At 39.0% G+C, this 13,014-nt stretch overlaps 1 protein-coding gene across 1 annotated transcript; it reads left to right on the top strand.

Moving 5' to 3' along the window:
- Positions 1-3,890: 3,890 nt before the first annotated feature.
- Positions 3,891-12,903, top strand: LOC102228974 (papilin-like). The gene is made up of 19 exons (XM_023347266.1): positions 3,891-3,951; positions 4,144-4,220; positions 5,321-5,430; positions 5,567-5,627; positions 5,723-5,825; positions 6,108-6,238; positions 6,332-6,652; positions 7,354-7,530; positions 7,624-7,774; positions 7,854-7,931; positions 9,011-9,116; positions 9,223-9,301; positions 9,624-9,875; positions 10,211-10,387; positions 10,470-10,620; positions 10,694-10,771; positions 11,064-11,220; positions 11,307-11,385; positions 12,032-12,903. The coding sequence occupies exons 2-19, from the start codon at positions 4,167-4,169 to the stop codon at positions 12,335-12,337; spliced, it is 2,571 nt and encodes an 856-aa protein (XP_023203034.1). The 5' UTR covers positions 3,891-3,951; positions 4,144-4,166; the 3' UTR covers positions 12,338-12,903.
- The last annotated feature ends 111 nt before the right edge of the window (positions 12,904-13,014 follow it).

The raw sequence follows: 13,014 nt of genomic DNA, 5'->3' as shown, positions 1-13,014 counted from the left end.
ATCTCACACAAACAATATTCCATTTTTCAGTGAATAATATTCAGTGGAACCAAAACTTTTGTGACAAATTAATTATTCCTTTTGATGTAACTAAAACTTATATGTCCGTATTTTGAGCCACTTGGAGATTAAGAAGAGTTTCCCCTGGCGTTGGCCTCTTTAGAGCAAGTTGTCTTGTTTTGATAAGAACTTTGGGGAGGTGAGCTCATCATGTAAACTCGTTATCTTTACAGCCATTTAAAGAGCAGTTTCTTCTGCTGGCTCTTTAACATGTGAACAAGACACGTGAACTCAAATATCGCTGCAGTTTGTTTGTTTTCTTGTTTGACAGATTCATGCTTTGAACAAGTAAAGTACTTGGGATTGTACAACCTAAAACGTTCTCATAGATTTCTTATAACAGTATAGTTAACATAAATATATTTTGCACAGAAATATATTTTAAAACTTCTATTTTATATTTACTAAGCTCTGTTTGATTGAAGGAACCCTGTGCTCCATTGTTTCTGTTTTTAAAAGAATTGATGAAGGAGAACAGAAAATTAAAAATACTCAGTTGTCATTTTTGAGGATTTAAAAATATGTAAGAGGTCTTGGAATGTTCTTTATAACTACTGAGCTTTTTAATTTTTTATTTTTTTTAACTGTTTTGTTATTTGCCATTAAAATGTCAAACTGCAATGTGTTCTATTAGGATACATAACTATGACATGGAAAAAATAGGCAATAGGCTACCAAATATAATACATTGAAGTTTGTGATGGCATTGTGGCAAAAGGTGAAAATATTTCAGGTGAATGCTTTTGGACACTCAAAGCACCTGTAGCACAACCTTAAAGTAATGTGACTGTAATTCCTCCACAGTTCACAGGAATTATCCTCACACTAGAGCAGAGGTCACTGCATGTAAGACCAACCGCAGGTAGCTCTACGAGGACGGGGTTAATCTTTCCCCTCAGACAGTAAAAGCGGTCAGGCGAGAAGGAGGTGCTACATAATCTCACGTACAACCTGCTGCTCATCGGAGCCCCAGTAGGGGCATTGCTTGGGCCCGCTGCCCAAAACTGGATTATGGTACTTTTGCATGGCAGTGAACGAGGACTTGGACAGAAATACACTGAACACGCAGGTGCAAAAGAGAATGAGATTACACAGAACGGCCTCTTTACCCCACTCTGTAAGGGGATAAACTCCTCACTATCTAACAGAGTCTAAGGGAGCAGAAGGAGTCCTGCTACTTTACTTTCCTTTTCAATATTTATTTCACTGCTTTTCTTTGAAGCTAAATGATTCCTTTTATTTACAGATATCTGTTTTGGTGAAATTTGACTGCCTTGTTGGTTGGTTGAAAATTTCTGCATCAAGAGGATCATGGAGAAGGCGTCAAAAGCAGAGGAAAATGAGAAGGAAGAGATGGAAGAGACAAAGGAGGATTCAGAGCCTGAAATCAAGCTGGAGTCACTGGACAACTCCAACTTCGACACCCTTTTCCAGGACACGTCAGAGTTCGAGGTGGCCGCAGGCCGTCTGGAGCAGGTGCTGAAGAGCATGGAGACGCTGCTGACGGATGTGGAAGACCTCCGGAGCCAGTGCAGCTTTCAGGCCTCGGAGCTGATGCAGGCAGCGGCGGATCTGAGGCAGCAGCAGGAGGAGCTGAAGGAGAGCTACGCTGAAATGGCCCGGGAAATGCAGGACATAGTGGACTCGGTGGAGGAACTGTTCAGCACCAAGAGCGCCTTTGAAGCCAAGGAGAAGGAAATGCAGAAACTGAGCCGGCAGTTTTGAGACAGCGGAAGGGATGAACCCTGTTTTCAGTTGTGGGATGAATGCACTGTGTGGGGTGGTGGTTTGGACTCTGTGTGAGGCGCAATTTTTAAGTTGTTGACATGTGAAGTAAGGCTTGTTTGAAGTGAAACTTGTTGTTTTTTAGTTTATATCTGACAACCACAATGTGTGACAATCAATTTAAGTCTTTAAAAATAAATGTTATTTATAGAAAGCTGCAATAGTAATAAATCATACATTTGTTGTAAACACCATCGTCCAAATTTTTTGTCTTATTGCAACTGCTTTGTACTCAGATATACATTTGAAGTTCAGACTCCACTTTGGCCCAGTTTGTGTTACATAGTCAAAATTTGCTTCAGTAAGTAATATGTCTTGATGGTTTCGGAGATTTAAAAATTTGCGTTCAATGTTTTTAAGCCAGAAAGACACAAGAATGTTGCTGTCTTCTGCCTTCCCTTGATATATGTTTCAGACTGCGTCCCTGCGGTTTCCAACTAAAATAAACTAACCAAAGTATAAAAGCAACGTTTTCCTCCCCCAGCTCCACTGCTGTGACTTAATGGGCTGTGTTTAGTGGTTATGAGATGTGCAAAAGGGACAATCAGTGGTCAGAATGGGCTGTAAAAACAGTAAGGAATAAATCAATGGGAAGCAATGGAAAGTTACGGCTATATTTTACTTTATTTTTTTAAGATGGGTTTTATGATATATCCAGTGATTATTGAATGACTGTTGAATCTGCAACAAGCATATGCGCAGTCAATAAATGTTAGGTGTCCGAAGTCATTTGGTGTGTAGAACATTGTTGGATTAAACGCCTGCATTTATGCAAAAAAAGAAAAAGATAAATGAAATCTTTGATGATAGTAGCAGCATTATGAAAAAGTACTCCCCCTCCTCCACACAGTTTTTTTTCTCCTTTTTTTGGTCACACAATACATGTTTTAGTTATCATCTCAATAAATAGGAAATTTAGTTTTCAAATGATAATTTTAGTTATTAAGAGAAAAAGACAATTTAAACCAGCCTGGCCATGTTTGAAAAAGAAATTTTCCCCTTAAGCCTCAACCAGTTGTATCAACTCTGGAGGCAACAACTGTCCTCAAGTGTTTGCCATAGCGGCCAATGAGTACTTCAGATACAGTGAACTGATTTTGGTCCACTTTTAATTCTTTTACTACAGCCACATCTGAGGATTACAAACCCTGGATGGCCTGTCTGAGGTTTTGCCACAACATCTCAAGTGAATTTAACTCTAGTCTTTGACTGTGGCACTGTAAAGTTAATTTAGATCAGAGATGGGCAGTTTCAGATCATCATCTTTCTGTCTAACCCAAGTGGGCGGAAGCTTAAAGTCATGAAATTATGATCCAACATTCGTCTTTAGAATTACCTGCTAGAAGGAATACTTCATGGCATTATGAATTAAGGCAGGTCATCCAGGCTTTGAAGAGGCACAGTAGCTCTCATTCATAATACTACCACTGCCATGCTCCAGTACATCCTTGGAAATAGTTTCACAGTATGATTTAGAGGGTAACTATTTCCACTTTTATAGATGCCAATGACTTCCTTTCTTATCTGCTTTTACATTTCTGAAGATCGCTGCATGATCTGTTTGTTTTCAAAATCTTTTGAGCCCACAGTACATCATCTGGTCAGACTAATTATGTGTTTTCTACAGTTGTCAGGCCTGGGTGTAGTTAATGTTATTAAACCAAAGAATATAGCTAATCTCAGGTGATTTGTGATTTGGCAAGAGATGCAATTACGATTTCAGATAGGATAAAGTTGGTTTGCTAAATCCATTTGCATATTAAATTATTTGAAAACTGCATTTTATATTTATTTCATGCTATATTCGACTTAAAAATGAAACTCTAAACATTTAAGGTGCATGCAATCCTGCATATAATGGGGCAAATCCTGTGTTTTATGGGGGCGTATATACACAGTGCTAAAAACAGAAGCTCAAAAAAACATTTTTTTTCTGGAAAAAGAAAGTCTTCTTGAATGGTTGTAACTTGACACTTTCTGGGCTGCGGTTTTGGCAAGCAGACCAGATGAGAAGATAGAAATCAGTGTGTCTGTGCCGTCTTTCATCTTGTACATCCACGCTCCTCTGTGGTGCTGATCTACCAGCTCCGGATTCGCTTGAACAAGGTAAGGCAGCATTACCTTTAAACACATTTTCACCTCTCTCTTGTATAAATGACATTTATTCAGCTTCACCAAATACATCACTTCCAGATGTGGATGAAAATTATGGTGAACCAGTTATGACAAAAGTTGAATGCCTGGTTGCACGTCTTTGCATTGACATTTGAGTTATTTAGCAGCTTTTCTCATTGATAGTTTATGAGAGGCTTTTGGTGAACATGAACATCCTGCAAGTCCTTGGCATCCTGCAGCTGGTTGTTCCTGCTTTTACAGTAAGTCTAATTTTTATCATGTTTTATTAAATACATCTAACTCCATGTTTGAGTCAATAATAGTTCTTTATACAGTTCATAGTAAATTGAAAAAATAAAACTAGTACTTATGGACTGCATTTTTAAAAAATTAAAATAAAGCAGTAAGAGTAGTTCTTTTTTCATGTGCAGTTTTAAATTGCAGAATAAAATATTATTTGATTTGTTGTATTTTTGTACCTACAACCTGGTACTGCTAGTTATATCCACACTAGGTAAAAAGGTATTGTGCGGTTTAAAGGGAAAAACATATTTTTTGTGTAATCACTGCTAATGTCAGTGACATGCTACCTTCAGCATCCATCCATCCATCCATCCATCCATCCATCCATCCATCCATCCATCCATCCATCCATCCATCCATCCATCTATCCATCAATCCGTCCATCAATCCGTCCATCCATTCATCCATCTGTAGAAAAAAAACACGTTGACACGGGGAGAACGTCTTCTACCCCACTCAGTAAGGCCATATTCGGGTACCGACTTGCCATTCAGCTGCTACAAACCAAAGCATCACAATTCTATATCCTTAGTCAGCTAGTCTATATTTTGTAAATCTTAAATTTGACCTTTTAAGCTTAAATTCCCTTTTATTCAGACCTGTTCAGATTTAGGGTTAATTCTACAAACAATACTAATTTGTCTAGACAAGGTTTTGTTTCCCTCAAATCATCATAGTCTAAAATATCCTGGATAATAAGACAATTTCACAAAGGAAAACAAAAACGACAATTTTGCTAAAATGTTTTACTTGTACTTTAAGATTTTAGAGTAAAGTGTGATTTACTGTCATCACACAAGTGATTGTGATTATATGCCAAGGAGCAAGTTTGTATATTCATTATGCAACACACAGGGGTTGGTTTGTGGTTTCAAGTTCCAGCTTCTATTTTAGTCTCATTGTGCTCTCACACTTTGGCTTGTTGTTCTGTTGCGGCTTGAATTTGGTGCAAGGGAAGCAGCATGTGTTCCAGAGGCGGCACAAACCCCCCCCCCTTTTTTTTTTTTTAGAAATGTAACTGCATGTCCATTTTTTATTTATGCATTTATTTTGGCAGGTGACACAGCCGGTAAATGACTACTGGGGAGAGTTTGGGCCCTATGGCCCTTGCAGTCGAACCTGCGGCACCGGAGTGGCAATGAGAACCAGGAGATGTATTACTTCAAGGTAGGCTATTTAAACATTCACAGTGAAACTAATATAATATAATATAATATAATATAATATAATATAATATAATATAATATAATATAATATAATATAATATAATATAATATAATATAATATAATTTCTCTCCTGCAGGACAGATGGAGGACACAACTGTGAAGGATCCTCCAAATCATTCCTCACCTGTAATACTCATGTAATTACATTAACTCCCTTAAAAATAAACTCAGTGCACACAGGAATACAATGTGAGATATTTAGATATACGGTGTTTTTGTTTTGTTGTGACAGGCCTGCCCCGTTGGATCAAGAGACTTCAGGGAGGAACAATGTTCAGAGTTTGACAGAATGGACTTTCAAGGAAAACGACACACATGGGTGCCTTATTATGGAGGTATAGTCTCTATTAGAGTCTCTTAAAATCTTTTGCCACCATCAAGAAGAAAGAAAAGTTTTTACAGAAACATTTCTGCTTTAAAGTTTAAATTTTTGGCACAGAGTCGGATTAATATTTCATAAATATTCTACTATGTAAAAGTTTAATTAAAATGTTGATGACAAACATAGTGGGGATTACAGTGCGCAATGTTTTGTTTCAAATTACACAGTATTCCAGGAATAAAGTGTGTAAAGCTCCTGATTCAGCATGTTGCTAATTATTCCTTTAATATTCCAGCTTCTAATCCATGTGAGCTAAACTGCGTACCAAGGGGACAAAACTTCTTCTACCGCCACAGGCTCACAGTGATGGATGGGACCCCATGCTATGTGGGACGCACTGACATCTGTGTGGATGGAGTTTGTCGGGTAAGATTTGAAGCCCACTTATGTAGTTTTCCATTTCAAAGACTTCACACCTAAGCTTATTTGTCATACTGTTGATATGTTGTCTCTTTCCAGCTATTGGACCATAGAGAGTTTATGGGTTTGGATAACGACACAGTCTCTGTCCACTCCTCTGCTCCTGTCGCTGTTTCCCCCCATCCAAGAGACACACGCACATACATCTACAGGGCCGGGGTCTACGGGGAGTGCTCTGCCACCTGTGACGGAGGCATGCAGTACCGCAGCGTGGACTGTTGGGTCCAGGACCCGTCAAACCCCCATGTGGTCGATGAGTCTTACTGCATCACACAGCGCCTGCAGAGGCCACAGAGTCAGCAGGCGTGCAACATGCATCCATGTGCTGCAGCAAAGTTCAGCGTCTCCAGCTTCAGTGTGGTTTGTATCTCACAGTGTGGACCTTTGATAGGTGTCATAGAAGCTAGAATAAAGTTAATGTTGTGTTTTCTTTGTCAGTCTTGGACTTTCACTTACAGTGCCTTGGAAAAAATTAGATTTAATAAACAAAAACCTGAAAAGTGCGGTGTACATTTGGATTGAGTCCCCGTTTGAGGACCTTTTGAACTTTTTCTCTTCAAAAACACAGCTCCACATAGCTTCTTTTGAGACTCTGGCAGTATAGTTTTGTTGTTCTGCATGTTACCTCCACTCTGGTTTTACCTTTAGATTTCCCTGTTCTGACCAGCTTCTCTTTCCACACTGAAAAAAGCAAACAAACCTCTAATGCATTTATAAACCAGCTGAATTTACACTGATATTTAATTACTCGTAGATCACAGGTGGACTATTTTCTAATTTGGTAAATTCTGAATTGGTCAAAGTTATCACAGCAAAGTGGACTGAAAAGGTTTTTATTTGAGAAAAATATGAAAATCATTTTTTCAATGTTTTATAATTGTGGTCCTTCACAAATTTGAAATTATTTATGTAAATATATTATGCAAATGTACCAATAAAATAAATTAAAGTTTGTGTTTATAACCTAAGAATATGACATATTAAAGCACTATTGTAGTAAATACATTTTGTTATAAGATAACTACATAGACAGCCAGTTTGAATCTGTAATTGGTTGTCAGTGTTCAGTGACCTGTGGGGAAGGGCAGCAGACGAGGGAGGTGGTCTGTGTGGGAACGAGAGGGGAACACCTGCCTGACCACGCCTGCAGAGGACTGGCCAGACCTGCTTCTGTCCAGACCTGCCGCCAACCTGCCTGTCACACACACATTTCCTGGCACGTGACAGAGTTTGGACTTGTAAGTTTAAGAGGAAAGTCTCTGCAAATGCATTGTTAAAAAATGTAATCCTCATAAGTATTTCAGCATTAACAACTCGTCTTAAATCCACAGTGCTCTAGAAGCTGTGAAGGTGGTTTGAGGGAGAGGAAGGTCGGCTGTTTTGATGCAGATCTGAATCCCTTCTCTGAGGATCAATGTGGATTTGACAGCAGACCCACATCTGTCGAAACATGCAATGCACAGCCGTGTAACAGACCACAAAGTGAGCCAAATGTTGACTGTGGTGTGTTTTGGTTGGAATATTTGTGCTTTTCAGCCATTATAGCCTTATTTCTCTCCAGCGGTTCCAAGCATCCAGGACTCAGGGGCTGGTAGAGGTACCATAAGGTTTGTGCCCCATGTTCCAGGGGAACAGTCAGGTTTGTTACACTGTGTCTCCTTTCACTTCCTTGTCTTGCCTCTAAATGATTGGTATATTCAGCTAAAAACACAGTTTAAAAAACTCACAAGCAAAAACCATATAAAACTAGATTGCAACCAGATTTATTTGGTTAATAAGTCTTCAGTGAAATAAATATTTTTCAGGCAATAAAAATGTGTCTATTGTTGCTGCTTTCTTGCCCATCAATGACCAAAATCTCTGTAACAAACAAATAAAAAGACCATAATTTTTATTACTTCCTGCATAGGGTCAAAAAGCCCCCTAAGCAAAATTTGACTTGGAGAACCTCTTCTGTTTAACCCTATCTACCACCAGCCACCAGAATAGTGGCTGGTGCTAGCCAGCCACTATTCTGTAGCCAGCCACTTGATTAAAGATTTTAATCAAGTTCAAAATCTTTGAACTTGATTAAAATTAAACTAAAATAAATAGCAGCAAATAATTTGTAAAGGAAAGTTTTTTACCTGTACTTATGCAGGGTTTCAGTATAGACTCAGTGAAGTTAGGAACAAGGAACTTATTAATGTGGTCGTGTTTAGAAACAAATAGATTTTTTTTTTACTTTTTGACTGGATAATTTGCAGTCACAGTTGAAATTATGATGTTAAAATAACAAACAAGATTTTTCCTCCTTATGAACACAATAATTACCCTTGTTGGGTCTTTTAACTCTTCAATAAACACTTGTTTATTGAAGATTTTTTTTAATTTTGCAACTTTTCTTTTATTTGTGGACCTACAAAGAAGTATTAAGTTCATCAGTATAAATTTTAAGTTTTCAAAGTAGTTATTCTGAGAGGTCAAATATTCCTCGCAGTCACTTGCTGGCCAGGGACCCCTTAAGAAGCAACTTTTCTGGTCACTTGCATGTTCTAAAAGCCATGGTTAGTATCTGATTTTTAAATATCTTTCAGAAAAAATTAAACTTTTATTTTCCACTAAATGGTCCCAGTATCTCTAGTTGTTAATCATAGAGTTAATGGTTAGTTCCAATGCAGATTACTTTGGATTTAAGAACAGCAGCATTCACTGACATTGTTTTCCTACCCTCTTTAGGTCACCCTTGTGTGCAGTCACTGTATGGATGCTGTCCTGATGGTCACACTCCTGCAACTGGACCCAGGAACCAGGGCTGCACACAAGATGACTGTGTTCGTAGCAGGTAATGTGCTCTCTGGATTCTGTCATTTAAACCAGTATTTGACTGAAGCAAGTTGATTTGTACCTGTTAAATGTTTTCTCTAACAGAAAGTCCTTCTCATCCTCAGATATGGCTGTTGTTTAGATGGAGTGACACCAGCTCGAGGGTTTGGAATGGCTGGATGTCCTGAGTATCAAACACCTGGGGTAGGACTCAAATTCAGTTGATTTGGTTAGACCTTCACATTTTAATTTTGCTATATTTTTGTGTCTATTTGCATAAATGTCACTTCATAAGACTTCAGGCCATACAGTGCCACCTACATGGCAACCAGTGTAAATACCCAAAGAGATCATAAAACAACAGTGACCTTAATTAACTAATCTATATTGGTAATAGTTCAAAGAGAAGAAAAAAAAAAAAACTAAATTTGGAAATGAAATGCAAATTGTTTAGCTACCAATACCAAAGTTTGCTCCATTGAAGTGTTATGTTCAAATCATCTGACTTTATTTGATGTGATGACAGGGTTATGACAGCAGTCCAAGAGAGACGCTTACGTACATCTACAGGGCTGGAGTCTACAGCGAGTGCTCTGCCTCCTGCGATGGAGGTGTGCAGTACCGCAGCGTGGAGTGTTTGGTTCAGGACCCATCAAACCCCAGAGTGGTGGACGAGTCCTACTGCGTCGCCCTCCGACTACAGAGGCCAGTCAGTCAGCAGCCTTGCAACAGACACCCCTGTGCTGCTGCAGAGTACAGCGTTTCCAGCTTCAGTGTGGTTAGTATCTTACTCCAAATTATGGTCTAACTATCACATAGATTGGTGAACCATCACCCTAAGCTAGACTATTCTAAAACTGACGTACGAAGCAAGGTTTTTTTTTTCAAGACTATATGGCCTAAGTGACTGAGTTCCTACAAGAATGCTGTTTGCTCATATCCTCTTGACAGTTTTAAATTTTCTTTCAGCTGAGAGAGTTTTCTATTTCTCAATAACTGTCAACAGTCATTCATAGATGTTTTTACAGGGTCTATGCTGTAACCATCTTGGCTAATTTGACCACAAAAGATAAATGGATTTATTTTAGTGGGATGTGGTTTTGCCTTTGTCAGTGTTCAGTGACCTGTGGTGAAGGGCAGCAGACGAGGGAGGTGGGCTGTGTGGGAGCGAGAGGAGAACACCTGCCTGACCACGCCTGCAGAGGACTGGCCAGACCTGCTTCTGTCCAGACCTGCCGCAGACCTGCCTGTCACACACACATTTCCTGGCATGTGACAGAGTTTGGACTTGTAAGTTTAAGGGAAAACATCCTCGACTCCTTATTACTGCTGTTATCTCTACCTTGTTATCCTCCATCTTTTGTCCTTGCAGTGCACCAGGAGCTGTGGTGGAGGCGTGAGAGAGAGGAAGGTTGGCTGCTTTGATACAGATCTCAATCCCTACCCAGAGGAACGATGTGGAGCAGCTAGTAGACCTCTTTCTGTAGACTCATGCAACATACAACCCTGTCCAGGAGTACAAAGTGAGAAAAACCTCTTTTGAAACCTTCGGTTTTGTATTTATTTCATGTGCTAATTTTTTCAAATATTTTTTAGCGGTTCCAAGTGTTCAAAATCCAGAGGCCGGAGAAAGCCCAAGAAGATTTGTGCCACATGTTCCAGGAGATCATTCAGGTTTGTAAAAATGTCACTCCGCCTCTTAGCATGGAAGCTGGTAGACCTACCAGGAAAATAAGATGTGAACATGGTTTTCTATTTTATTCTGTTGCATTTTAAACTTTCGAACAAAAACACACAACCACTGATATTTCTGATCTAATCTATTGTGAAAATCCAAATAAATAGTATATTGAACAAATAAGCAAATGCAGAAGACCACAAAACAAGATCAAAACAAAAAGTCTATGGCATTTTGTGTGGCTTACAATGAGTACGCTGTGTTTGATGTCATGTTCTCTTGGTAAAGTTCCAAGGCCAGACACATACAGTGAGCGGGGTCCCTATCCTCCTGTGTACGGTCCCCACTGTGCTCAGTCGTTGTATGGCTGCTGTCCTGATGGCCACACCTCTGCAACTGGACCTAGGAGCCAGGGCTGCCCACAACATGACTGTGCTCAGAGCAGGTAACCTGCTGTCTTCCTCTGAGCTTTGAAACTAGTTAATAACATCCAGAGAAATTATCCATTTCTAACAGAGAAATTGTTTATAGATATGGCTGTTGTTTGGATGGCGTGACTCCAGCTCCAGGAGTTGGAAGGGCCGGGTGTCCCGAGTTTCAAACAACTGAGGTAGGAAGAAAATTTATGACCTACATTAAGATACTGAGGGGAAATTCATAAAGCATAGCCGTCTCCACCATTTTCCACAGATGTTTTGCTCTTATTTGTTTCTGCACTGGATTCACAAAGCATATTGCTCTAAATCAATGGTTTCAACCTCCAGTTCTCTAAGGACAAAGTCCTGTAAGTTTTAACATACCTAGCTTCAATATTAGCTCATTAGCAGAGCTCTATAAGGCTTGAATACATGTTAGTCCTGTGGTGGACTGGTTATCTGTCTAGGGTGTACCCTGCCTCTCACTTGTTAACAGCTGGAGATAGGCACCAACACCACTCCCAACCCCAATTGGGTGTAATAAAATGGATGGATGGATGGATGGATGGATGGATGGATGGATGGATGAATGTTAGCAAGTTGTTCTTGGCAGCTATATCAGATGATGTTATTGTTTTGTACTCAAAAATGACATCCTTTCATTCCAGTCTGGTCCTCTTCTTATAGTGCATACAAATAGAAAACAAATGAGAAAACCCATATAATTATATCAGAATTAAAAAAAAACAAATGTATGTAATGTTAATGTACATGCACCACTTCCTGCATTCTAACCTTAACCTGAACTTTCATTAGTTTTTGTTCTTTCTTTCTGAACAGTTGCATCCATCTCGCCCTGCTGATCCTTCCGGCGGGAATGTTTGCCTCCTGCCCCGTGATGAAGGTCCATGTGACAACTGGATGGTTCGGTTCGTGTATGACTACAGCACTGGCAAATGCAAGGAGTTCTGGTACGGAGGCTGCCATGGCAATGCCAACAACTACAGGTCAATGGAAGCTTGCAGAAGGGAGTGCGAGGACGTTTCGAGAGGGCCTGCACCTGCCAGGAGGACGTCGAGAAGAGGGTCACTTGGAAGCATTGCAAGGGCAAGGGCTCAGGTCTCACGTCTTCAGCGTACAGAATAGAAAAAGAATTGTAAGATACAATAAATATACTCTTATGTAGAGATTATTTTATACTAATTTGAAGAGATTGTAAATCATGACAATATTTTTCAAAGTACCGCACAATTTCATTGTTCCGATCAATATTTTCAAATGAAAATGCTTCTTGAAGTCTTTAGAACTGTTTCTGAAAATAATAAAAGTAAAATGAAAATAAAACTGTTCATTCAAAATAGAAAAGCTTGCTATTCTACAAACCCAGTTATTGGCTTGTAAGCTCAATACTATTTTTATTTTTAGGTTCTTTTCTTCCCTTCAGTTTTAAATATGTCTGTTCTACCTAATACTGGAATATGTGGAAGGACAGGATTTTGTTCATATGCCACTTGAAGAAAATTGTCTAACTCTATATGTCAAATCAACAGAAGATTTTATCACAATAAATTATATACTTACAAATCTTTGTCCTGATTTTACATTTAATTTGTTTTCTTCTGCAAATGTCTTTGTGATGTTGATTGGTCATTGACATACCATAAAACTGTGAGTAGGCCCAATCAATAAAGTGTTATTTGATCCTCCTGCAATTGGTGTTATTTATCTGTGATAGTGTGGTCATGCAATATCTGTAAATGGGAAATTTGTAAAAAGGGGTCAAACATTTGCTTTAAAAATTGCAAACCATAATTTAAATAGTT

Source organism: Xiphophorus maculatus, chromosome 15 (assembly GCF_002775205.1).
Source record: "Xiphophorus maculatus strain JP 163 A chromosome 15, X_maculatus-5.0-male, whole genome shotgun sequence".
Taxonomy (NCBI): Eukaryota; Metazoa; Chordata; class Actinopteri; order Cyprinodontiformes; family Poeciliidae; genus Xiphophorus; species Xiphophorus maculatus.
Note: the sequence above shows the minus strand (reverse complement) of the source record. Positions and strands in the feature narration are given on the sequence as shown.

Bases quoted from the DNA above. Each gene is read 5' to 3' on its own strand.
- LOC102228974 (XM_023347266.1), top strand. From the start codon at position 4,167: ATGAACATCCTGCAAGTCCTTGGCATCCTGCAGCTGGTTGTTCCTGCT. The intron at 5,431-5,566 runs GTAGGCTATTTA...TCTCTCCTGCAG, and splicing joins AGGAGATGTATTACTTCAAG to GACAGATGGAGGACACAACT. The intron at 10,772-11,063 runs GTTTGTAAAAAT...CTCTTGGTAAAG, and splicing joins TGTTCCAGGAGATCATTCAG to TTCCAAGGCCAGACACATAC.